Source organism: Onychostoma macrolepis, chromosome 06 (assembly GCF_012432095.1).
Source record: "Onychostoma macrolepis isolate SWU-2019 chromosome 06, ASM1243209v1, whole genome shotgun sequence".
NCBI lineage: Eukaryota > Metazoa > Chordata > Actinopteri > Cypriniformes > Cyprinidae > Onychostoma > Onychostoma macrolepis.
Window position 1 is genome coordinate 24,363,697 of NC_081160.1, and position 25,133 is coordinate 24,388,829.

Genomic DNA, 25,133 nt, shown 5'->3' on the forward strand with positions numbered 1-25,133 from the left:
TTTGAAACAAGATTGTATGCAACCATCAGTTATTCATCCTTGGTTTTAGACATTTTCCTCATGAATTACAGGACAGGGATGAATGTGTGTGTGAGTGACATGGTTTGAGCCTCCATTCCCAGTTTTCCAGGTAACTACCACCCTTTTAACCATGTTCCTGACTAAACTGACAAATGCAATGTTATGTAGTGATAGTGACGTAGAGACTGACTAATATCTCTTCCTTTCATTTTTTTTATTCATCTCATTATGATGCATTTTGATTGGTCAGTTGCAGTATTCAAATGACATTTCTGAATGACCATCCAGCAACTGTTTCCTGTATGGTTTTGGTCACCTTACATCTCTCTGTGGCATTTTAACTGTAGGATAAAATACAGTTAGCTGGTCAATTTTTAAAATAAACCTCAACAGGTTCCTCATTCCTTTCACATAGTAAAATGTTACAGTTATTTAATGTAATAACTCAAATCATTGTTATGTCCATGTATTTATTTGTTTGGTAAGCAATAAGATTAATGTACAGTCTGCTTAGTTATTGCAAAATAAACTCCTTCAGGCTTATAGCCTACAAGATCACTTTGATCACCCTGACATGGTTTATTTTGCAATAATGATATTTGTGGCAGTGATGCATGTGTACTATAAGGTAATTGTGTCAAGTGTTGGTCTGAGTCTCCACAGCCTTATGTAATCTATTGTTTGTAGGCTATAGCATATTTTATTTAATAGCTATGAGAAATGGGACAAAAAAACAAACACATTGATACCTCTGAGGAAAATGATACCTTGAGCTAAACACATTGGCTTTAAAGAATGGATGTGTAAACGAAACGCCCTGTGTGAGAGAGAGTGTGTTTGTGTGTGTGCCCTGGGAGGGGTGCATATGGAACTGATTGGATTGGTTGAGGGAGTGAATTCGACAATAGGAGGAGTCTCATACGACGCTCGGGCGCTATTCTGTTCTTTGCTTTGCCGCTGAGATTCTAATGCAACGGAGCCCAATCGAGCTCAGATTATGCCATCTCCCAACTCTTCCTTCCAGAGCACGCGGACCTGAGGACCACATAAACGGCATGGGCACAGACGCAACGCCGCATCGTTCATACCGAAACCTCTTCTTGTAGGCAGGAATTGTATTTTCTTCAGTCACTTCAGATGGCAGATCTTGAGCAAGGAGGAGCAGCCTCTCCCCGAGCCCAGCAGCTCTTCTGAACGCGAGGGATCGTATCTGAGAAAGCGCAGGTGTGCCCGGGGTGCTTCCAGCTGCCCTTGTGCTGCTTCTTTCCGAAGGGGAAAGTATCAGGATTACCAGCAGATGTAAATTGAAGGACACTTCTGATAGGTACTGGTGAGGAAGAAGGGGGTAAAGCTGTAAACTGTGAGAGTCTGGAGCTCGCGCGCAAGGCTCAACATATCACTGGATTCTACATTTATACCTCAAGAAAAATGTCATCTCAGACGAAGATCAAGAAGGACAAGGAGATCATTGCGGAGTATGAAACGCAAGTGAAAGGTTTGTATGCTTGCTTTTTAATGAATAGATCTGAGGAGTTTACATGAACATCATTTCACTTGGCCTGTAGAGAGATACTTAGATGTTTATATCGACCCGATTCATAACCTGCTTCTCTAAATAAAAAAAAGATCACTTTGTTTTGCACGATTGTGTGCAACATTAAGTCGCTGTAACGTTTATTCATTAAAATTAGTAGCTATTTTATGTCTCCAGTACTCATCCATGTTTTTAATTTAACTAGTATCTATTAAACGATTCCTTATTTATTAGATGCTAGTTGCCACAGTTAGTAGGTTACTTTCTTCATTGCATACTACTTATTCTTTAGCTAGCTACTAGACATAACCTAACTATTCCAACATAGATGTGTAACTAGTCCATTGTTAGGCTACTGGTAACACATTTTTGCATCTTTGGTTCTGACATCAACTATTCACTTCCAACTAGTACGGTATATTGTTCCAGTAGTTGTGTTGTCAATCGTGCTAGTAACTATTCTTTTAGTATTAGTGTATTGGATATTTATTAGTATTGACTTTGCTGGTACTTATTTATTACACACTAGCACATGTTAGAAACTAGTGTGAATTTCATTTGTAGCATTTTTGATTTTACTCTAAAGTAGTAAGAGTAAAAGTAGTGGTTAGTAATGAGATATGTAATACGTAATGAGATAAGTAATGTTACTAGTAGCAATTGGCATAGATACTTGTGTCTTATAAACAGGACCGCAATAACGTCCATATAATGGTTTGGCATTTGTGCATCAAAAACCTGATTGCATCTCATTCTGCCTTCTTGCTGCCAGTTCTTACCCCAGTCTTTGATTTTGTGTTTGTTTGGCTGAAGTTGCATTGTGCAATATTTGGGTGGGATGTCCTTGCTGCTTTGTAGCCATCTGTCCCTTCCTCATGTCAAAAATGTGTCCAAGGATAACAACATTAGTAACTTTGATTCTGTTGACACAAGGTGTCGTGCAGCCACAGGAATGGTTTGATACATTCAAATGTGTTTTATTGCAGTGACTCATGCGTTGTTGCACATAAATTCCAGCTATTTTAATGGTCTGCAGATTAAGTGTTTGTGCTTTGGTGGAAACGAGAAGCTTGGGTGAGGGTTTTTGTTGCTGGGTAGAATGGTGTATTGTAGTGTCACGCTCTCTGCACAGATGGGTGGAACTTCAAGACGACCAGCGAGCTTGGTTAATTCTTCTCCTTTGTTTACAGTTTACTGGACCTTTTTTGGCAGATCTTGTATTGAGGGGAAATAAACAAAGATCTATATATAGTCACTATGTATGTAAAGACAAATATTCTAGTGATCAAGTGAGGATGTTTTAGTTGGTGTTCTGTTGTTGTGAACAAGATGCACAGATGTTATATATTGTACCCCTCTGTTTACAAGATATTTTCCCCCTCAATGGACTTGAATGACAGTTGGTGTTTTGACTAAATGTGTCTATTCACAAAGCATTTTAGTGTCTGTAGTGTATATTTGTTGTTTGTCAGACTGAGCTTTTTTTAGTGTTTAGAAACTAGCTAGATTTTGTCTGATGGGGCGTTGCAGAAGCAGTTCATTGATTGGCTACTTGACAATGACGGTGAAGGTTCAAAGGACTCTGACCATTGAAACGAATTCCTGGATTATTTGTAAACCCCAGAAAAAGGGTGAATAATAACTGAGAATAGTCATTAATTATTAATGGTTAATAGTACAAACACTTTACCAGTCGCATCCATTTAAAATGAGTTTGCTTATGCAGCAGAGCGGGGTTTGGTAATTTCTCCCAGTTTGCTTTATTAATATTCAGCATTTAAAACTGGCCGTCCTGAATTGCTGGGATTAAGTGTAATGTGATGCACACTGAATCTGGTGGGATTTACAAAGTCTGTTCCTCTACTCAAGGAACCCTTCACACTAAACGTCTCTGATGTGATTCTCGCTTGAGTAGCTTTTGTTAAAAGAGAGTCTTGCCCCTCAGTGTTTGAGAAGGCCACACGGCTCTAAAGCACGGAGGGGCCCATCCTATACTTTGGATTTACATAACTGTTGTGATCTATAATACTGCCACTCTCTTTTTGAACAAATGCCATTAACATTAAAATGTGAACCAGCCCTTCCCCCGTCTGAAGATATATTGAACCAAAGAATTTAGAAAACGCCAGAATATCTATAAATCCAGCTGGACTTGCTAACATTAGTTGTAGTAATGAATATTAATTTAATAGTAATGATGATGGTGATAATTATTATTAATCAATATAATTTAATACATTTGAAATATTTTTATTAAATAATTGTTCATATTTAGTAAACATTTTTTATATATTATATTGTATTTTATAATACATTACTACTATTATTATTATCCACAAAATGTTCCATTTTATAGATTATTTTTATGAAGCATTTCATTTTGCTCCAGGTATTGGTTTGGTACTGTATTTGGTTTTGGTAACGCATGTAGTTGAGTGATCTTTAAATTCAGAAGGTCACAGACCATAGTCAGTCTTTGTCAAATCCAGATCTGGTGGTTACACAAGGGAGATGTAGTCTGGAATAGTAATGAGCTTTATCTTCGATCATTAGCCTTTTGAGCAGCAAGCTACGAATGACACAGAGTGGCTTGTTAATGCCAGATGGACTCCCATGACACAGACTCATGTTGGAGCTCTGTTTGCTGGTGGCGACCCTTTGATTTCCTGTAACCACAGCAATTTGCCATAGTAGATTGAATGGATAAAAAACAATAGCAATATAGTCTTGATGTGGTCAACTAGTTTATGTTACATTTCTTTGTAACAATCAGTGAAGTGTTTGGTGCAAATGAGACTATAAATTTCCATATATCCACTTTCAAATCACCATTTTCACTAATAAAACTAAATGCGAAACAATAGTGACATATTCAGATGGTACCATTTGTCAACAGCTCTGGAGCCATTAACACTAACTGCCCTACTGTCTGGCACCTCTCTGTTGATGTAAACCCTAGAGAACGGTGGTGATGTAAAACATGTTAAGTGGAAATTCAGAGACGTGAGCTGGTGAAGGGCCGCATATATAATCATCACAGAACATTTCACCCTACATAATGTACGAAAAGGAGGTTGGGAACAGCTAAGCAACTTTTAAAAATATTGTGAATAATTGAAGGCACAATGAATTATGTAAGAATGAAGATTGAAAAGATGAAGGGTAAAACCAAATCAAGTACAAAAAAGAAAATGAGTAAAAAAGAAAGAGATGGAGTTAAACTTTGTGGGTGAATCTTTTGAAAGATTACTGCATTATTCCAGTCTTCAGTGTCACATGATCCTTCAGAAAACATTCTAGTAATAATTGAGTACCAAATCAGCATAGAATGATTGCATATTAGTAATGGCTGATGAAAATTCAGCTTTGCCATCACAGAAATAAACAGCATTTTAAAATATAGTCAAAATAGTTATTGTTATAATTTTTTATTTATTTTATTAATCCAGATTAGTGAATAAGACTGAAATTTATCACATGAGAGTGCGTATATTATAATGTAATTTTCATTTTTTTCAACCTGTGTAACCCCAAGGGCCGCAAATACTAACGACACATTTCAGTGTTCTTTCATGATGTGATATTCAGTCCAATTATAGCCCTCATCAATGCATACTACACAGTCAAATCACCATGTGAATAACAGAACAGTAATCACCAAATCATCCTGATGACTTCCGTCTCTAGCATATGAATCAAGCCAGGTAGCAATAACTCACACTGTGACAGAAGTGATTTAAATCTGCATTTCATTACGAGCTTCCTGAAACGGCCCTAAAGAGACCCAACCATCGCAAACCAATCACTGCGCAAAAGACCAGCATAATATGCATGCCGGTGAAATCCCCTGTTAAGATGATAAACAATCCCTATGAGCAGCTGAGAGTAAATTAGCATAAACCCGCCTACTCCCTGCTCATGCATGTTTTCCACGTGGAACCTTGCTTAATTAAACAGAAGCATTGCGCCCCTGACACATGCACATGCAAATTGCATAATTAATGTTTTGAAATTCACAGGAGCCTTTCAAGCTGTCAAGATCAGTACAGAAGAGGGTCAAATGTGCTATTTACATGTATTTGACAATCAAATTATTTCACTCATCCAGACCAAAGATCACACTATAGAAAAATAAGTTTAGACCCAACACATTATTAATATTAATAACTGTGTTGACAAGGCTCTTCAAAGGAATAATTCACGCAAAATGAAAATTCTTCCCCATCATTTTAGGCTGTTGTTCCAACTATGTATGATTTTCTTTCTTCACAAAGAGATGATAGGACAGAATGTCCGAGGTTCTAGCTGTTCTTGGAAAGTGGATGGTAATTTGGACTTCTAAGCCCCAAAATGGACAAAAAGCGGCGAAAAAGCATCAGGAAAATAGCTGTTGCACACTATAATCCAAGTCTTCCGAAGCCACATAAGAGCTTTCTGTGTGGAATGTATTTGCTGAAAATCTTTCATCCTAAAATCACATTCATGTTTGCAGACAATTGGAGCCTTGAGATACTTCACGCCAGATTCAACATCCGTGACTTCAAATGCTATTGGTTCTCATGTGTATGGTGACCACAAAGAACCAATTTGCACAAGTTAACAGTCCCTGGTTACTGTCTATTTTATTGAATGAAAAAAGAGCAGCTTGGATATTTTGCTAAACACCTACTTTTGTAATACATAGAAAAGAAAATCATACTGATTTGGAATAACAGTTTTGACTATTTTGCTCCTTGTAAAATCTCTTAGAAGATTTACTTCGGGTGATTTATAAAGCAGAGATATAAAATGAGTAAGAAGTGAAAATGTTACAATAATTGTACATGTATAGTGTTTAAATTTTTCATGTTTTTACACAGCACAGTTTTTTAGTCTTACTGTAGCCAATTATTATTCTTATTTTTATTTTTTTACCCTTGCATTTATTGATCATTAAAGACACTTTTTTAAAAACCTCATAGTCTAGTTTAGTCTAGCACAACACGCAACTATATTATGGAATTTAATTATGTAAGAAAATGATATTCTGAAATGTAATCAAGCTGGTTTCTTGTGTATGTGGAAAATTCTATGCAACAAGTTCTACCAGTTTTTTGTTTAATGTTTAGCTCTTTGTCTGAGGTTTTCTCAGACTTCTTTTTGTTCTAGTCATTCAAAAGAGCTCAGTTTGAAAGAAAATGGGGTATGTACTAAAAAAAAACAGGTTTAACTTGATGAAACAGTTTTATCTTCACCTAAGTGACTTGCTTGTTACCCTCTTTACTAAGGAAACAAAATGAAAGATTCGTCCTACAACCTCAGGTGTTAGATTCTTTCAGGAGTTAAAAATGCATGTTGTTGAATTGCTAGTTGACAGTTTGCTCTTAATAAGCCCTGTATGATTTGTTATGGCAGGATGCTCAAACGATATGAGAAATGACACAATAGTCAAAGATTGACTGATGGTTTCTCTGAATTGTATTACTTGATGACAATGCTTTAAAGGGGATCGTTGAATGCTTCGGAAATACAAGAAAAACTTTAGACAAACTAGTACACCTAGGCTTGTTATTGTAACACAACTGGGAAACATCTGTGCCTGAGTGTCTTTTTTTCTTTCCCTTTTGTTTTAAATTCTTTTCATCATATGAGGCTTGTAAATTGGTCTACCTGTTCCAGAGCTTAGTTGTAGACTCCATTTGACCATACATCACACAGCAGGAATGTAAATGACAGGTTAATGTGGTCCAGGCCGAGTGGCCGGCAGTGATTCATGGTCCTACCACACACAAACACACTCACAGACGAACACACCACTCAATAGTTTGTGCAGGGCTGCTTAGTGCCGCAGTTATGTGATTCACAGAATGCCCTTCCCATTCACTCTCAATGCAAGCAGACAGTGACTATTGCCATAGCAACTAATATTCAATCAAAGCCTTGTGCAAGGATGTCCACTGGACAAAAACAACACTAACTGGTGTATGTATGTATTTATTTATTTATTTATTTTTGAAAAATGACTTTCATTTTGTAACCTAATTTAGTTTCATATTATAGGGCTGATTAATAATATCTAAAAATTCTTATTTTTTAAATAGTTACTATCTACAATTAAATGATTTAATATGATATTTCTTATCTATTTTCAAATGATGTTTGTATATTTAATAATAATAATAAAATAAATAATAATAATATGGTATAATAAAATATAATAAAAATAATTTTTTTAGGATACCTGACAAAAATATATTCTTAAAGTATTTGATTGTATTCTTATTGTATATGGGTAGTTGACATAAAATACTGTTGCAAAGTTGATATGTCCTGCAATTTTAAAACAATTTTTCTTTTATAATTATTATTCATCACAGCTTTTATGACCTTTGAATTGAGGGACTTTGGGATATTTGTACTTCAAAATTCATTCGTCACACTGCAGGAGCAATTAAAATGATCTAGCGAAGACAAAAAAGGTGATTAAAATGTTGAAAACGGGAAATGGTGACAATTTCAGGGACCTAATGTATACATTTAGCAAATTATAACCAAACATCTTAATATGGATTAAAAAAGGAGATGGACACATTGTGGATCAACTACTCTTTTTATTTATTTTTTTAGAAATTGTCTGAGACACTTAATTTCTGATCAGCTGGTTGCTTATGAATAAACAGTTTTAAGACCCAGCGGATGAGCTCCGGGTTAAGGGCCCCAGAAGGACCAGGGGGCTGTGCACCTCACCTCCGTCCAAGCTGTTCAGCTGCCACACAGCTTTATTTGCATTTAAATAGAGAGGCTCCAAGTGGAGAAATAGCTGTAGCTGTAGAATTAGACTTTTTAGTCTTTCCCCTCACGCAGAGGATCGAAGGATGGGGAGGGTGGATGAGGACTGTTTCCTGCTTGTCCTCTCTCCTTTTCAGTCTTGTCATAATCAGAGTTTCTGTACAGTGAGTGCGTTATGTAATGGGTCAGGGTTTGGCAGTGAGGGTCGGCCAGCTTCCCATTGCCTCTTTCAGAAGCGGGGCAGGACTGTCCAAATGCCCCCTGTTACACCCCAGGACAGGACATTATTAGTAGTGGTTTTATTTTGCATATGTCCCAGTCACTACATTTGAAATCGAATACTGAATACTGTATAGTAGGTACTACATTTGGTTTGAAACTTGCTTCGCGACTGTTAATAAAGTTTCTTTATAGTATGTGTGTAGAATTTGAATGGCAGGAGATACACTGTAGTTTTAAGAGTTTGGACTATTTACATATAATCTAGTGCATTTTTTAAAAACTTATACTGTACATACAAAGTGAAAAACCATGGTTTGCTTTTGTTTAGGTACCTTTCATGGTTTATCTAAAATAGTTGAGACTACAGTAATAGATGTGGTATGGAAAGGAAAAAAAGTGTTCAAAACTGCAGTTCAAATGCAGTTCAAACTGCACAGCAATGTCTGTTCACACCCAGGTTTAAGAAAAAAATGGACATTTGTGTTACTAATTTAAAAATGCAACTTAGAAAACACAGTGTGCAATTATGCAATTCTAGTTGTGGAAATTTAGTTTGCTGCCTAGTGCCAACAAATCTTAGTATGTTTCAAAGATTTGCACATTGTGTTAACCTTATAAGCACTCCATCTCCAAAAAGTTGCATAAAGCAATCCAAAATGAAATTGCAAATCTTCAGACAGTTCTTGCCATTTTTGTGTTCAGTATGCATCAGATGGTTGGGAACAGATTGTGGGTGGTCTGTGGGTGTGCTGTCTGAGTCTGAGTCTGGCATGACCATATTCAGGCCTTCTTTTCATAATTGCATTGATAAAGCTCAAGCCTCATGACAAGAAACTCAAGTGAAAGTTTTTTTTTTTCTTTCATTTACTTCTTTCACTCCTCCTTTAAACCACTGATCGTGTTGGTCATGTGATCAGAGCTTTGTTTTCAGGTCTTTTTGGTTTCTCCTTCTGTCGTTTTCCATGAGTTAAGGGAGAGCAGGTGGTTTGTGTTTTTGGCAGGGGTCCTTGGCGCCAGGCGGTGTTTTAAAACCTCAGCAGTGGCTGGAGCTCAGTATCTCTTTTATATCACTCTGTTAGCTGGAAAACAGGGTTCCAAATGATCATTGATAAGCTCTACACAGCCTGAAGGTAGATATAATGGAACTCAGATGCTACTTGTGTAAATTGTTTTAGTTTATAGCTGACTAGATAGTACTGCATAAATAAGCATATTTGTCAGTTGTGTCATCTGAGTTTCCCTATTAATAAACTAGACTAGTGTTTTAACACCTTTAGGCTTTGGTTCATGTTTAGTTGGTTTTCCTGTGTCAAAAAAAAAAAAGAAAGTTTCTTAATGGCAGACTGAACTTCTTTCGGACTGCTTACCATCACTATTCAGACACCTGCTGACTCTATCGACACTATTGACTTACTGCAGACTGCAGTCTGGATGATCTTCAGAATGAAGAAAGCCAATTGCAGGGATTGTGTCTTCTTCAAGGCCATCTATAGCTTCCAGTTGAAATCCGTTTAACAGAAAACCTATCATTGCAGGCAGATGACCTTGGAGAAAGTTCTTGGAGCAAAGCTTATCTAGAGCCTCAAAGTATTTTTTATATTGTATGACAACTCACTATACTTTAATTTTTAGGTTTCCATTGAATGAACACATTGGTACTGCAAAAAAGTAATCAAAATGTACATGGAAGGCAACAGTAAAAATGATGCCAGAAGGTTAATGGGCAATTTGCATAGTAGAGCTCATTTCACCAAGTGTACATTGATAGTGGGCATAATTAATAAATGACAGTAAATAGCAGGAAAGGCATTATTTATTTCAGTGTGTTTAATGCTGAACGAACAGTTCACAGGAAAAATCACCCCAAAAATCGAAATGTACTGATTGCCATTAGTGTTCGATGGAGGAAAATATGATCATGGGATTCAAACAAAATGAGGATATTTAGCAAAATGTCCAAGGTGCGTTTTTGTTGAAGAGAAAGGCAATTCATTCTGTCAAGCTCAAAGATTTCCCATAGAAGTACTTTGTAAGTCTTATGACATTTATAAGGCCTATATAAAAAATCTTGTGTAATGAATGGCAAGCAGCACATATGCATCATTAATTGGAGCTCGTTAATGTCAACCAAAGCAGAGTTGCATGTCATGGCACTTAAAAAGTAGCTGATGCCCAGTGTTGCTGATACTGATTTTAATTACAGCTTTCCTCTTTCTCCTCAGTAGCATTATTGACTGGACTGTTTTAGTTTTTAAATGTATCTATCGACCAACATGGCAGCACATTTCGGTTTAAGTTAAAGTTCATTGCTGAATTTTTTTGTCAAGCTCATTTTGTAAGGCAATTTGTGAATCGACCTCTCTGTTCCTTTTTGCAGAAAGGTTGATAATATGAAGCCAGGCTGATGCAGCTAGGAGGCTATTTTTAAATTGCAGCTTTCTGGAATCTCTGAGGTAGTCTGCATTATGAAGAACATATTAAACGTATCCTGAATCGTTCCATTGTGGTGAAACTGCCCCACTGTGCTAGACTGCCTGTTAGCAGCACATGTCATGCTACATAGGCATTCTGTCCTAGTCCAGACCTTACTGTAGTGAATGATTTAAACCAGAGTGTCTCAGCTGGGGTTTGCTTCAGGTTCCAGATTTTTTTTCTGCTGTACAGAAGCAAAATGCTAGTGAATTTACATTTAATTTATTTTGGGTCTTATGTTCTTTTACCTTGACTAGTTTTGGGCAACCAGTTCATGTTGGCATCTGCATCATTTGATTTGATATGGATTGTTTTTATATTTATTATTATTTGAATATTAGTAATTGTAATGAAATATATAAAAAATAATTCAAATCTTAGTTATACACAATTATGTTTTAATTTTTTATTCTTTAAACTTTCTCACTGCTCACCAGTTGAAAACTACTGTTTTAAACCATTAATTTACACTGGTACCAAAAGCAAAGAGGTTACTATTTCTGGTTACTAGGACCATAATAAAACTCATATTTTCCTCATGTGTATGTATATATGTATATCTATTTGTATATGTATACCATGTGTCTTTTTTTTATCGCATTTTCTCTATTGTTTTCCATGACGAGGTTATTTGGCATCTCTGAATCAGGGTTATTATAGTTAACTAAATCTAAAAATCATTAAAAAAAGCATTTTTATTACTTTAAATAAAATTAATGTTAATTGACATAAAATAGGATATATGTTTTACATTTATTTCAGCTAATTGACAGTTGAAACTAAAAATAAAAAAATTAAAAATAAAAGCTGTATAGTCACATATATTGGAAAAAAATGTTACAAATGATAAAAACAAACATGAAAATGGAAAATCTAAAAATAAAAAATAATATAAAATAATACAAACTTTATAGTATCTCAGTGATACTAAAATAACAGTCCTCTGAATAACACTGTTAACAAATAGGAATGTGTTGAATTGAATTGAATTGAATTGTACTGACGTGTGTGAGTAATTCAGTATTTACAACCTGTCTTGGTTTACTGTTCTCATGCTATAAAATCATTTATTAGAGGAAGCGCCTTATACCTGGTTATTAAAGTTTTAACTGAATAATAAAATTCTCGAATTCGTTGCATTATAGCCAGCATAAAAGGATCTAGATTTGTGTGAACGGCCAATGTTGTTCATGTTCTTTGTCTTTACCAGATGCTCTTAACCAGCAACTGACATAATTGCAAATGAGCTCTGCAATTTTGACATTTTGTATAGCCAGAGGGAAAAGGGCTAAAAATTGATGCCCCACAAGAGGTAGCCAGGAACAAAAGAGGTCAGATGATTGTCTTGTCATGTTGCCTTGTGTAAATGTGCACGTGTCAACATCTCGGTGCCCTCCATCTCTCCTCAGACCCTTTCCCGGGAGAATACTCCATGCGTTGCCGTAGAGACAGTGTACAGTCATTTTTTCTCTGTGAGTGGGACTGGCATGGAGACAGCTGTGATTGAAGGCCCAGCTCTAAAAGGGACATGTCTCGAGTTCTCTAAAGAAGCCAGATCATATAACATGCTGATGGTAATACTTCAGCTAGGGAGGAGAAATCAATGCGTTAAATAGATGGGAAGCTGGTGTGTGTGTTTGTGTGCGTGAGTGTGTTTCTGTGTGTGTTCATGTATTTAGTGTGTGTTTTGGATTTGTCAGCTTGGACAAAAAGGACAGAATTACATTATCCTCTTCCTGGACAGCGATATTGCTGCAGTATTGTCTCATGTACCCAATTTCAGTTAATTGATGTCCCAGGCTCTCTGCATCAGCCGTGGAGTGCAGATGTTAAATAGACTTTCCTTGTGGAGTTAGGAAGACAATTGCACACGTTCATGTTCTGAATAGGGCAGGCGATCTAAAGAATGTGCGAGACTAATTGGCTTTGATGAGGAGTTATAAAATTGAGTGATTTTATAATTTTGAAATAACTTCCAACATTTGATCAACATTTTATTTTTGCCACCATCTATCAGTTTAATATTACTGCTAAACATAATCTTTGGTAACACTTTAGTTTAAGGATGAATTCTCACTATTAACTTGCTTATTAGCATGCATATTAGTGGCTGTTTATTGTTACTTATAGAGCACATATTAATGCCTTATTCTGCGTGACCATATTTTAGATCCCTTATTCAAACCTAAACGTAACAACAACAACCTTACTAAGTTAATAAGCAGCAAATTAGGAGTTTACTGAGGCAAAAGTCATAGTTAATAAGTGAAAATTGGTCCCCAATAAAGTGTTTTTTAGTTTTTCATACTTCAAAAAGGAATTATGTTTTCATGTTGTGATGCCTGATTTTACTCTTATCAACTGATTTTATTATTATTACTATTTATTTATTTAGACAAAATAGTATATAATTGTATTTGCAGCCATTTATCTGTTATGAAAATGATTATTGGTTTATTAATATCAGCCAAAATTGTAATGTCTGTACATCTTGAATATATTCAATGTTCTCTAGATACATACCATTCAAAAGTTTGGTGTCAGAAATATTATGTATTTATTATTTTACAGAAATGAATACTATTCAGCAAGGGTGCATTACATTGATCCAAAATGACACTAAAGTCAAAAGATTTCTAATTCAAATTGATGCTGATCTTTTGAACTTTCTACACTGATAACAGTAAGAAATGTTTCTTGAGCACCAAATCAACATATTAGAGTGATTTCTGAAGGATCATGTGACACTAAAGACTGGAGTAATAATGCTGAAAATTTAGCTTTGACATCACAAGAATAAATTTATATTTTAAAATTCTATTCAGATTGTAATTTCTTTCACAATATTACAGTTTGTACTGTATATTTTTTAAATAAATGTATCCTTGGTGAGCATAAGAGACTTCTTTTAAAAACATTTTAAGTCTTAGCGGCCCCAAATATTTGAACTATAATGTAGATGCACTGATTATTATATATATATATATATATATATACATGGGTCAAGGATGTGACGCCTACATTTTCTGTCCGATTGCATTTTTTCAGTTAAAAATAGGTTTAAATGCATAAAAAAGATGCCATATATGTGAAGGGCCTCTCCCATGTATGAACTCAAAAAACATTAGTTATTTGTAATTTTTCTGTTATTCAAAGTGTCAAAATATCATGTGGTGCGACCATCCGGCCATAACTTTTCTTTTGTAAACATCTTTGAAATTACCCTAAATTTATTCAGATTAATTTTCTGCACTATTTGGCATAATTTCCAAAGTGTTTTGTAATACTGTATAAAATTGCAAATCATTTGTATTTATATTTCCGTCATAATATACAAACAAACTTTGTCTGATTTCCATTTTATGAAATATCATGTGGTGCGACCATCAAAAAAATGACAATTTTGGGACTTTTATGATGAAATCCATTCAAAGATAAGACTTTGTATCATATACCAATTTGCCAAGGACCCATGGAAGCATTAGGACAGGTTTGTAAGTCTCTTTCAAATTTGGAAAAAAAATTTCTTTTTAACAGCTGGTATGTAGTTACCACATTTGGATATCATGTAGTATGACCTCAAAAAAACAATGAATAATAAGTTATTTCTGCAATTATTTATTTTCATTATAAATTTCATAGTGACCTTTTGTGGGAAGCTAGTTTGTTTTGTTTAGGTGACCAATTCTGTGCTTGTAAATTTCGATTGAATTTGAAAATATCATGTGGTGTGACCACTGCAGAGTGTTTTCCTTTATAGCTATATGTCCCAGATTGGCAGTTTTTTTTTTTTTGCTTTTATATTCAATTGATGGTTTATATACATAAAATACTTTTAGTATAATTTGGAATATATTTTCATGCTATTTGTTTAATTTCAGACTGTTTATGTTTAATCTTTGTACAATATGCCAAAAAATGCAAAAAAAAAAATTCAGAGCATGTAATTTTAGTTTGGTAATTAGGCATTTATTAGTAATTTATTATTTATTTATTAATAACTATTTTAATCTATTCTACCAGGTTATACTTCCAAGCAAAGTAAAATAAACACCCACCATAGGCAGCATGTTAATTCTGACCCTGCAGTCAAGCACAAACTCCACAAGTCATTTTCTACTATAAGAAAGATGTTCATGTTGTCATCTCAGAACCTGAGCCAGCAACCTCCCCCTACTCTAAATTGACTTTTCGCATAGACCCACCCCCCTTAGTTACTGTTGCTACGTCCGACAAACCATGGCACTTTTATGCCACACATCATGTTCTCATGTATTGAAAAATACATCACAGAGGAAAGAGGACACTGACAGACAAGACAGAGCTGCTTACTTTTAGTATGAAACAAAGTCTCAGTGTTCAAATGTTTCATTTTTTAAAAGAAATTCAAACAACAAATACTGTTTTGTGGCTCTTTAACGTGTCGTGACAGATCGCTGTAGCGCCTCAGTTCAAGCAGCACATGAACCGATCATCTCTTCATGTTTACTATATAAACATAGCATGAAATAAACATGAATGAACATCAGAAGGTATCTTGTTTCAACCGTGAAAAGATGTCAATACACACCATTTTTCAAGTTCAAGTCCACCGACATTAATTTACTCTCCTGTCTGGATTGTTTGTCTGCTTTATAATATGTCAGACTGCCTGTTAATCAAACTCCCAGAGAAAGGGTCAATTGAGCTGCCAATATTGAGCAAAGTACAGAAATAACTGGGGCTAAAGAAATGCCTGCAGTTAATTCCACGTGCTACTGGAATGTCTAAACTAGATTTTTAATGATATAAGGTATTTTTGTCATTTGGAGCGACCACTCATCATGTGGTGCGACCAATAATAGCAATAACTGTATTAAAATAAAATAAAATATCTAATTTCTGTGGTTGAAATATGAATCACTGCTACAGTATGCTTAAGTGAATGGTATTTTTAAAACATTTTTATCAGTTTTATGCAATTTGCAGGAAAAATAAGTCTGTTAATTACATTTAAGAAGGCAACTCTGAAATTATAGAACAAAAATAAGAGATCATTATTTACAAAAGCTCAAATTAAATGCAAATACTTTGTTTCTAAACACTTTAATTACTGAGAACATTTAAAAAAAATGTTATAAGCATGTTAAAGAAATTATTTAATTTTAATATAAATCATAGTTGCGCCACATGACATTTTTTAAGGCTACGGCCAATTCATCTAGATGAAAAATCATCACTAAAATCACTTAATTTAAAATTTTAATATTAATTTATGTGTACACGACATTCTTAATGTTTGAACAGTTACAGTAGATATTATTATTTTTTGTATTTTAAAATTGGCCTGTCGAAAATCCTTATACGTCAATGACCCATATATATATATATATATATATATATATATATATATATATATATATACAGTATATATAAAATATTAGCTTTCATATTAGCTTTTTTTGCATTGTACTTGAGTTTCTGATTCTGTACTCCATGATAACAGGATAGCTATGATCTAGCTGTCTGCCCTCATATAACCACCCATCAAAGGCTGTTTGCTCTGGAGAATGATGCCACATAAATGATTTGAAGCATTATGGGTCAAATGTAATCATATAAATGCCATCATGGCAGCCGAATATAATGTATATCAGTCCATTATAAACATATAAACATAAATCTGTGGCCTTTTAAAGCGACTCTAAGAGTTCTGTTTGGCTGATGATGGACTGCGAAGTCCAAGAAGGTTTAAAGCTCAAATGTCACCCATAGTTCTGTTCTCTAGAGTGCTGGACCTTTTCCACAAGAAAGATCCATATCTTGCACCATATGTCTGGTCTCACCTTTTCTTATATTGGGTTAATAAGTTAACTAATGGGCTCATAAGGTCAGGTTTGCTGTCATTAATGAATAGGGAATTAATAGAACCGATGGGGGGCTTTATCAGATTCAGTTTGAAGTTAATTGCCTGCGGTGTGTGTTATGTAACCTTCGGTGTGAATTCTGCAAAACTGCTGCAGTGGACTTGCTGTACAGATGGCTGGAGAAAAGGGGTGCTGAGAGGTGGAGCGAGAGAGAAAGAAAGGGAATGGGGAAGGGAAAGAGAACACGTCAAAGATTTAAATATTGTTTGAAAATGACCCCTGCATAACTCATACATTCTGTGTTTGGACTCCTATTGGTAAGCAGTTAGCAGTGACTAGAAAAGATGCTGATTCAGCCAGCCACTGCTTGCTACAAGCTACATGTATAATGCATTGGTGGAAAATTGCTGAATAATATGGATTACAGATTTTCCAAGGTGTCTTTGCTTAAATGAATTATTTAAATGGGCTGTGCCCTCGGTTATGAGTCAGATGTTCTTGAAATATATTAACCTCAGAGAAGACTTTATAACATTTTAAGACCAAAATGATGCTGTGAGTCTGTGACACACTGTGGTAATGCTATGCTGTGATATTAAAAATCGGGAACAAAAAATGTTTAATTAAAGAAACATTGAAAATCAGACATTGAGTTTAGATGCGTAGCAATCCATTTTACTTTAATAATGTGATATATTTCCTATAGTGAAACAGGTGGCTGGATGGAGAACAGTTCCTAAATGCATGTTTGTTGGCATTATCTATCTAATAACCTGGGGTGCGTTTCCCAAAAGCATCATTAGCTAACTATGGTCGTTAGTTCCATTGAACTCTATTGGTAACGACGGAACTTGTGACCATAGTTGTTTTTGGGAAACGCACCCCTGGATGGTCTAAGTGATGTCAGCGGAAAAAGTTATTCAATTTAGTTTTTAAGATTACAAAAACGGACTAGTTCATCCATGCTCATCTGTGGTTGAGTATACTTTGAAGCTTTGAAGACCGAAGAAAAGAAAGAAGATATTTTGAACAATGTTGGTAACCAGAAAGTTGAATACTATGGAAGTCAATGGCAACCAGCCACTGTTTGGTTACCGACATTCTTCAAAATATCTTCTTTTGTGTTCAGCACAAGAAAGAAACTCATATAGGTTTGGAACAGCATGAGGGCGAGTAAATGATGACAAAAATGTCAATTTTGGGAGAACTATCCTTTTAATGTTTTAGAAGTAGCCTATACCAATGAATCATGCCTTCACATGCTTTTTAGAAGACAGTGACAGACAATCGGTAAACAACACCCTTTTCTATCATCTGAAATATTTCCTGTGACTACATTTCACTCCTCTCTTTGTCCAAGGCCAGTGTTTGCCCTTTTCCAGCACAGAGAGTGTCTCACTGACACAACAGCGTCTGAGTCACTGTGTATCTGAAGAGGATTATTAATGTGTTTAATGAGCGAGAGACTGAGAGATCTATGGATGAGTAGCACCCACGATAAAAAGATAGAAACTCTTTAATCGAATCTAATAATACACAAATCCACTAGTGGAATGATTTGGAGACAGTGAGGGTTAGAAGGCAGCAGAGACTCAAAGACGGGCTTGTCTGGGAATATAAGTGCATTATACATGCAAAGACCAGAGAACGGAGAGCTTTCAGTGTCATATAAAGTCCACGTCACTGGTATTGTGTTGCAGTAAAACTCTAAGTGCTTATTGCTTGGTGGAACCATTTGGTATTGATTTATTTTGCTTGAAAAGGGCCTGAGTCTTCAATTCACCATTGTAAAGAAGTGAATTGAATGAACTCTTGTACAAATGGTGCGTGGAAGAATTTAGCTTGTTGAGACTGTGAGGGTTTTGTCAGATGATGCTGTATTTTGAAAAGTTTCTCATAAGCACAACAAAACTTGGCCTAACTTTACGGTTTTAAGATTGTGCTGCTGCTTTTCTAAGTGAGACTTTAAAATGGGAAAAACAGCATTGATCTATGGAGCAGGATATGATATTAATGTGGGTGGAATCGTTTGAATCTTTTAAGTGTCTCATAGGGTCTTCTAGATGGTTGCTAGAACAACCTAGAAACTGCATTGCAATGTGCTAAACCATTAAATGTGGGACTCTTGCATATGCATGAGAAAACACTACTCACATTTTCTTCAGAAACTTGAAAAATCTTGTTGTGCTGTTCAGACAGTTTTATTGTTCCCAGATGGATTCTGCAGACCTTTTTAACATTTTCTGTGCTGATTTTTGGAGAAAAACTGCTGAATGGATTTCAGCGTGGTAAAATGTGTTAAACAGAGCTCAGGAAACTGCAGTCTTGATGGCAGCTGAAAGCATTATCAAATTAGCCATGATATTTAATAAACGAACAGATTGAATGAACTGTGAGCGGTGGGTGTTCACATTCTGCAAAAATCTAGGGAGCAAGATTCTGGATCACATAACTCCTCAAATCTTGGAGAAAATACAAACTACTTCAGAACAAATTACCTGCAGTTTTAAGTGGTGTACAAATTATCCCTCATTTTTCCAGACTGCTGTTTTGTTCTTATTTCATTGAAATGAGATTTCGACTGTTCTCCAACTGAGACTAAACACTAATGTACAGAGTTACATTTTTGAAACGAGCCAATTAAAAAAACTTTACCACAAATTATGTTACGCAGTCAGTTAATTAATTGAGTTGATTACTCTTTTTCCAACACTGCTGTTAAAAAGTTTCTGCTCAAATATTTTTTTTTATTAATGATCTTGTTCAGCAAGGATGCATTAAACTGATCAAAAGTGACAGTAAAGAAAATTCAGAAAATTGCCACCACAGAAATAAATAACATTTTAAAATGCATTAAAATAGGAAAATATGAAACTGTATTTCATAACATTACCATTTTACTGTATTTTTGATCAAATTAATGCAGCCTTGGTTAACATGACAGATTTGTACAGACCACCAGGGTTTCTGGAGACCACAATTTGAGAACCACAGTTCTAGACCAACACCTACTGTTTTGTGAGATTTAATTACAAAGAACGTTTCAGGAATCTCTATAACACTCTATTTCAAGTTCCTCCATATAGACAAACGGACCCAAGGCTCAGATGGCAATGGTTTGGGGGGAGGGGAAGCAAACGACGCACAGTATATAAGATAATTGATAATTATAGTATAAGATAATTGATAGTATCTTGATAGATAGTATCTGTTAGAAACCCTTTAAATTAAAGGTTAAGCTAGTTGCCTGTATAATTAGATGATCTTTTGTGTATTTTTGGCTCTTGACCCTACTTTTCATATGCTCTATAATAGGGATCCATCATCTCTATTTATTCAGATGGCTTAGTCATCACGGCTTGCTAATGTGAGAGACAGGCAATTTATTTTCATTGAAATCAGATGGTCTTAACCCGTGTGTTTGATTTTAAAGTGTAATTCAGTGGTGCGTCGACCATCGTGTGACACAATCGTTTAGCTATTTGCTGAGTCTATCCACAAGCAGGGGTTGAGACAGAGTTCGGTCTAATCAGATGAGGGTATTCCGGAGAAATCCTTCTGTTAAGTAATTCTGTACTACTAAAGTAACCAGTTTACAGAGTTATACAGGGGCTGAAGGGACATCAGGCCAAAATTCACAGCATTCCTCCTCCAAGAGCAGCTATGAGTTCCAGACATCAAGTGAAGCCACAGCGCACTTGGAATCCTCTTTCTTGTGAATAATTTTGTGATTGCTCAGGGTCTCCGCGAGAAGCTCTCTTACAACATGACCTATTTTTCAGCTCTCGCACTGCTGCAGGTTTTTAAACCCGCTCCTTTTATGAGAGTATTTTCAAAAAAGTCCTGCCTGCCATTCATGCGAAACGGTGTCAGATGTTTCTGGGGCTTTCCTCTAGGCTCTCTTGTTTTGTCACACGAATGCACGCTGAGAAAAACTGTAGTGAGAAAGAATGAAAAACAGGAAAAGCAGAAGTTTTCAGGGAGTCTGTGAGAACAGTGTCAACACGCTAGAGTTTTTTCTTTAGTATGTAAGCTACCTCTAAATAGGGCCCACATGGGTTTTACCACAAATAGTGCCAGCAGGCGGTAGTCTCACTTCTAAAGGTAGATCCAGGTTCGGTGGTTAACCGAAGATTGTAATGCTCCACTGTGGCTCACCATCGCAGCACAATATCACAGGAAAAGAGAACGCCCTCCCATTTCAACACCAGTCTTTGCTGTTGAACGTAATGTTTAATTCTTCTCTTGTAGCTCAGAAGTGTTGTTGTATATATGAAAAAGCCTGCAGAAAGCAGTTATTTGACACACTTGACAACTTGACTGGGTTAGCGCTGATGTTTAGCTGCGTGTTAGCAGCAGATCACAATTCTCGACCGGAGCAGCTTTACTCAAGTCAATCAATATTGCAGTGGATTTATTTTATTTCCAATAAAGCTGTCTACCTTAACGTTGTGTTTGATTTCAAGCTTTCTCTGTGTCAGGCTTGATTTACTTCATCAAGCTAAAGTTTTGTTGTCTAATTGTTCTGTTAACCTTAGCGCCGGGAATTCAAATAATGAAATATTCCCTCAAAGGAAGTCTTTGAAGCAATAGAGGCCTCTTTGAAATGACACATGAAAGAAGCTTCTCTTTAGTACTGTAAAAACTGGCTGCCCGAGGGATGCGACTTACTGTACAACCTACTTGTTCTTTGCTGTTGTGTTAGTATAATTCTTGATTTTCTTTCTCTCAGAACTGAGGGAACAGCATGTCAGTTCAATAACACATGCAGCACAAGGATCTGATTTAATGTGCTAAATATATATTTCTCCATTTCCCTTTACCAGTTTGCATGCAGATTTCCTATTAAGTGGTAGATTGTTTTTCCTTTGTATCTAAATTGGATGGATATACTCTGGGATGATGGAATATGTTCTGGCCACGCACACACTGCTACGTTTTGCGAGCAACTTAAATGATTGTTCCATGTGTGTAAGGAATACAAAAGCTCTCCCAAAATTTGTAACCAGTAGTCAAAAATGACTGGAATAATCATGGAAATTCTTTAGTCAGTAGCTGTATGGATTAAATTGTGGTTTCGGCCTATTTGTGAAGAGAAAGTACATCTGAATCTAACTAGCTTTGTATATGCATTTGTCCAGAATTGTGCTGAGTCAAACTAATGTGTTTATGTGTACTCTGTTGCTCAGAGATCCGTAATCAGTTGGTGGAGCAGTTCAAGTGCCTGGAGCAGCAATCAGAGGCTCGGATCCAGCTGTTGCAGGACCTGCAGGAGTTTTTTCGGCGCAAAGCCGAGATTCAACTGGAGTATTCTCGCAGTCTGGAGAAACTGGCTGAAAGGTTCTCATCAAAGATTCGCGGCCCAAGGTAAGGCTTTATTGATGTGTGCAAGTGTGAATAGTTAACCCAAAAAATACAAATTCTGTCATTCACTTATTATATCCCCTCTACACAAAAGTAGAAATGCCTGATAAAACTTTTAACAGCTTTTGCCAAAAAACACTTCAGCCGTTATTAGTAAAAAAATGACTTAAATTTCAACCTGTTTCTCACATAAATATATTGTATGGCTTCAGAATGTAGCAGACAAGTAGTTTGAACTACTTCTGTGATACTTCTATGAAGAATTTTGGTCTTTTTTGGGCTTGAAAGTTGTGGTCACCATGTCACTTTAATACACCATGTTGTATTAAAAATTGCTGCTTAGATTTCTACAAAAAAAATGCCCATTTGGTGCCTGATGGAAAAAATGGCAACATACAGATTTCAAACATGATTGTAAGTACATGATGACAGGACTCTCAGTTTTTGGTGAACTGTTCCTTTAATTGTGGATGCCAGATTATGTCTCCTCTTCATTTCTCCGTCTGTTTCACCATTTGTCTCAGTGCTCCTTCTATCAGAGCAGAAATAGCTGCTGGTGAATTTGAAATCTCTCTCCTGCTGCTGGATATAATCATCCTTCAGACAAGGGTTGCTCCTCGTTCCCTACTTTCCACAAAGTTTTAAGAAGTTGTTAAATGCCCGTAGCGTTTTACGCATTAGGATGTTATCTTTGGCTGTTCATTTAAATTAAATAGCCTTCTGAATGAAGTGTTCCCTCAAAAGAAAACTTACTTTTGATTCATGCTATTCCAGGATAGCCAGTTAATTCCTCCAATTTCTAGACTAATTGACCCTTTGCTAACCCAACTACCTGTGCAACTCTCCTTATCAGACAAACCTCTTGCTCTTTCAAATTTAAAGGGATAGTTCATCCAAAAATGTAAGTTCCATCATTTACTTATGCTCATGTTGTTCCAAACCTATAAATCTTCTATGCAACACAAAATAATATTGCAAAATGTCAGTGGTGTCTAGTATTATTTTGGACTCCGTTGACTTTCATCATTTGGACAAAAACAGTTGAAACATTGTACAAAATATTTTCTTTTGTGTTCCATAGAATGATAACAGAATTTGTGGGAACTATCCCTTTAAGTCTATGCAGAATGAACAGCATTTTATAGAAAACATATGTTGATTCAGTTGACCATAATGGCTATAGTAACTAATTTATATAGTATTTTTATGTTGTAAAAACATTTCAGTAATGCAGTGTAAAGCTACTGTTTTCACTTGTGTGCATGAGATCAGTGGGTGATTATTAGCTCATGTGGCACCAAGCCAACATTGGATTCTGTCTCTGCAGTAAAACTTCTGCTAACAAGACCTCAATTGGTCATAGTGGGCTGTGAAAAATAAAGGCCCTTACCAATGCTAGCTCTAATATGGCTAAAGAAATCTTTTTCTGGGAATGGGACAAAAGTGAATCTATCAATTTTAAGAGGTGAAAATCCTTTACGAATGTACTGCCGAATGTACTGTTGGTAGGTTTGTTTTGTGAGTGTATTGCAGCAGGATTGGCGGGGTTTAATTAATAGCAGCTGGTGGAGGAGGGCCGTCTGCTGCTTGCTCCTGGGGCCCGTCTCACTGCACCATTGACTACATTACTGCAGACAACAATGAGGAACGGCAGCGCCAATGGCTGCTGCTCTCCTGGCCCTGCGTCTGGCCTTGTCATTCTCTGTAGTTGTTTTTGTTTTTGTACTTCATTTTTTCCCCTTCCTCTTTTCTCTGATATTTTGTCAGCTTTTGGGTTCTAGTTTTGCTGATGCAAGTCTCACAGCAAGATCAGCTGACTCATGCTAAGAAACAAGCACACTCAAACGCAGAGACAAACAATTGCATACATAGACAACAAACTTTTGTCTTTTCAGTGGAGAGATAGACTCATGCACTTTCTTTTTTAATTAAATAAATGTTTTAAAAGGTAATATGCTCACTTAGGTTACATTTATTAGAATAGAAACACAGTAAAAATATTCTGAAATAGTATTACAATTTAAAAGAACTGATTTCTATTTTAATATATCTATTTTATAATAAATTGGAATTTATTTCTGTGATGGCAAAGCTGAATTTTTAGCAGCCGTTGCTCACATGATCTTTCAGAAATCTAATATGCTGATTTGGTGCTCAATTAACATATCTTTTATTGATTATGATAACTGTTTTGCTGTTTAATATTTATGTGGAAACCATGACACCTTTTTTTCAAGAAAGTAGAAAAGGAGAGAGTAGAAAAAATGTCTTTACTGTCACTTTTATTCAGTTTAATGCAAACTGCTTGAGAAAACAACTGCCTGAGATTCACTCAAGTATTCCATTCAGGAACGCTGTGTAATAAATAATATACTGTATGCACAATTATGTCTTCCTCTTCTTTGCTTCAACTGCCCACAGCAACCAAATGCAGCTACAATATATCCTTCAGTAAATTTCTTTATTAACTTTATGCAGGTTTTGCAAGATTAAACACATTAAGTTATTCAGTCTACACTTGCCTTTTTAATCTCTTTATTTATAAAGGTAAAAATCCCTGCATAAACGAACCTCAACTATCTTCAACTTATGTAGTTCTAGACAGACCATGATGTGCCTAGAGGTGATAAGAAGGTGTCTACAATAGTGTGGCCGTTTGTGTGTTTGTGTCCGTGTGTCTCAAGTCAATAAATACCTTTTCCTATCTCCACAAAGCAGACTTGTCATCCACGCTGGGTTTTACCAGTCAAAACACAAAGTCTGTGTGCTTGTGTGTGTTTGCACACGTTTAGCTTTATTTTCACCCCATTTCCTGTTCTTATCTTGCCTCGTTCCCTGGCCTGCATGTGTTGTTATTGCAGTCTTATTTGATACGTATTGGTGCTGAGACTTGCAACACACAGTAC

The 25,133-nt window shown here is 35.8% G+C and overlaps 1 protein-coding gene across 2 annotated transcripts in view; it reads left to right on the plus strand.

Annotated features, from left to right (window-relative positions):
- The first annotated feature begins 946 nt into the window (after positions 1 to 946).
- Positions 947 to 25,133, plus strand: part of srgap3 (SLIT-ROBO Rho GTPase activating protein 3) — an 87,477-nt gene continuing 63,290 nt past the window's right edge. For both annotated transcript variants that reach the window (XM_058778428.1, XM_058778429.1), the window contains exons 1-2: positions 947 to 1,516; positions 22,053 to 22,230. In XM_058778428.1, coding sequence (XP_058634411.1) covers positions 1,450 to 1,516; positions 22,053 to 22,230 — 245 coding nt within the window. In that variant the 5' untranslated portion in view covers positions 947 to 1,449. The remainder of the gene's footprint in view (positions 1,517 to 22,052; positions 22,231 to 25,133) is intronic.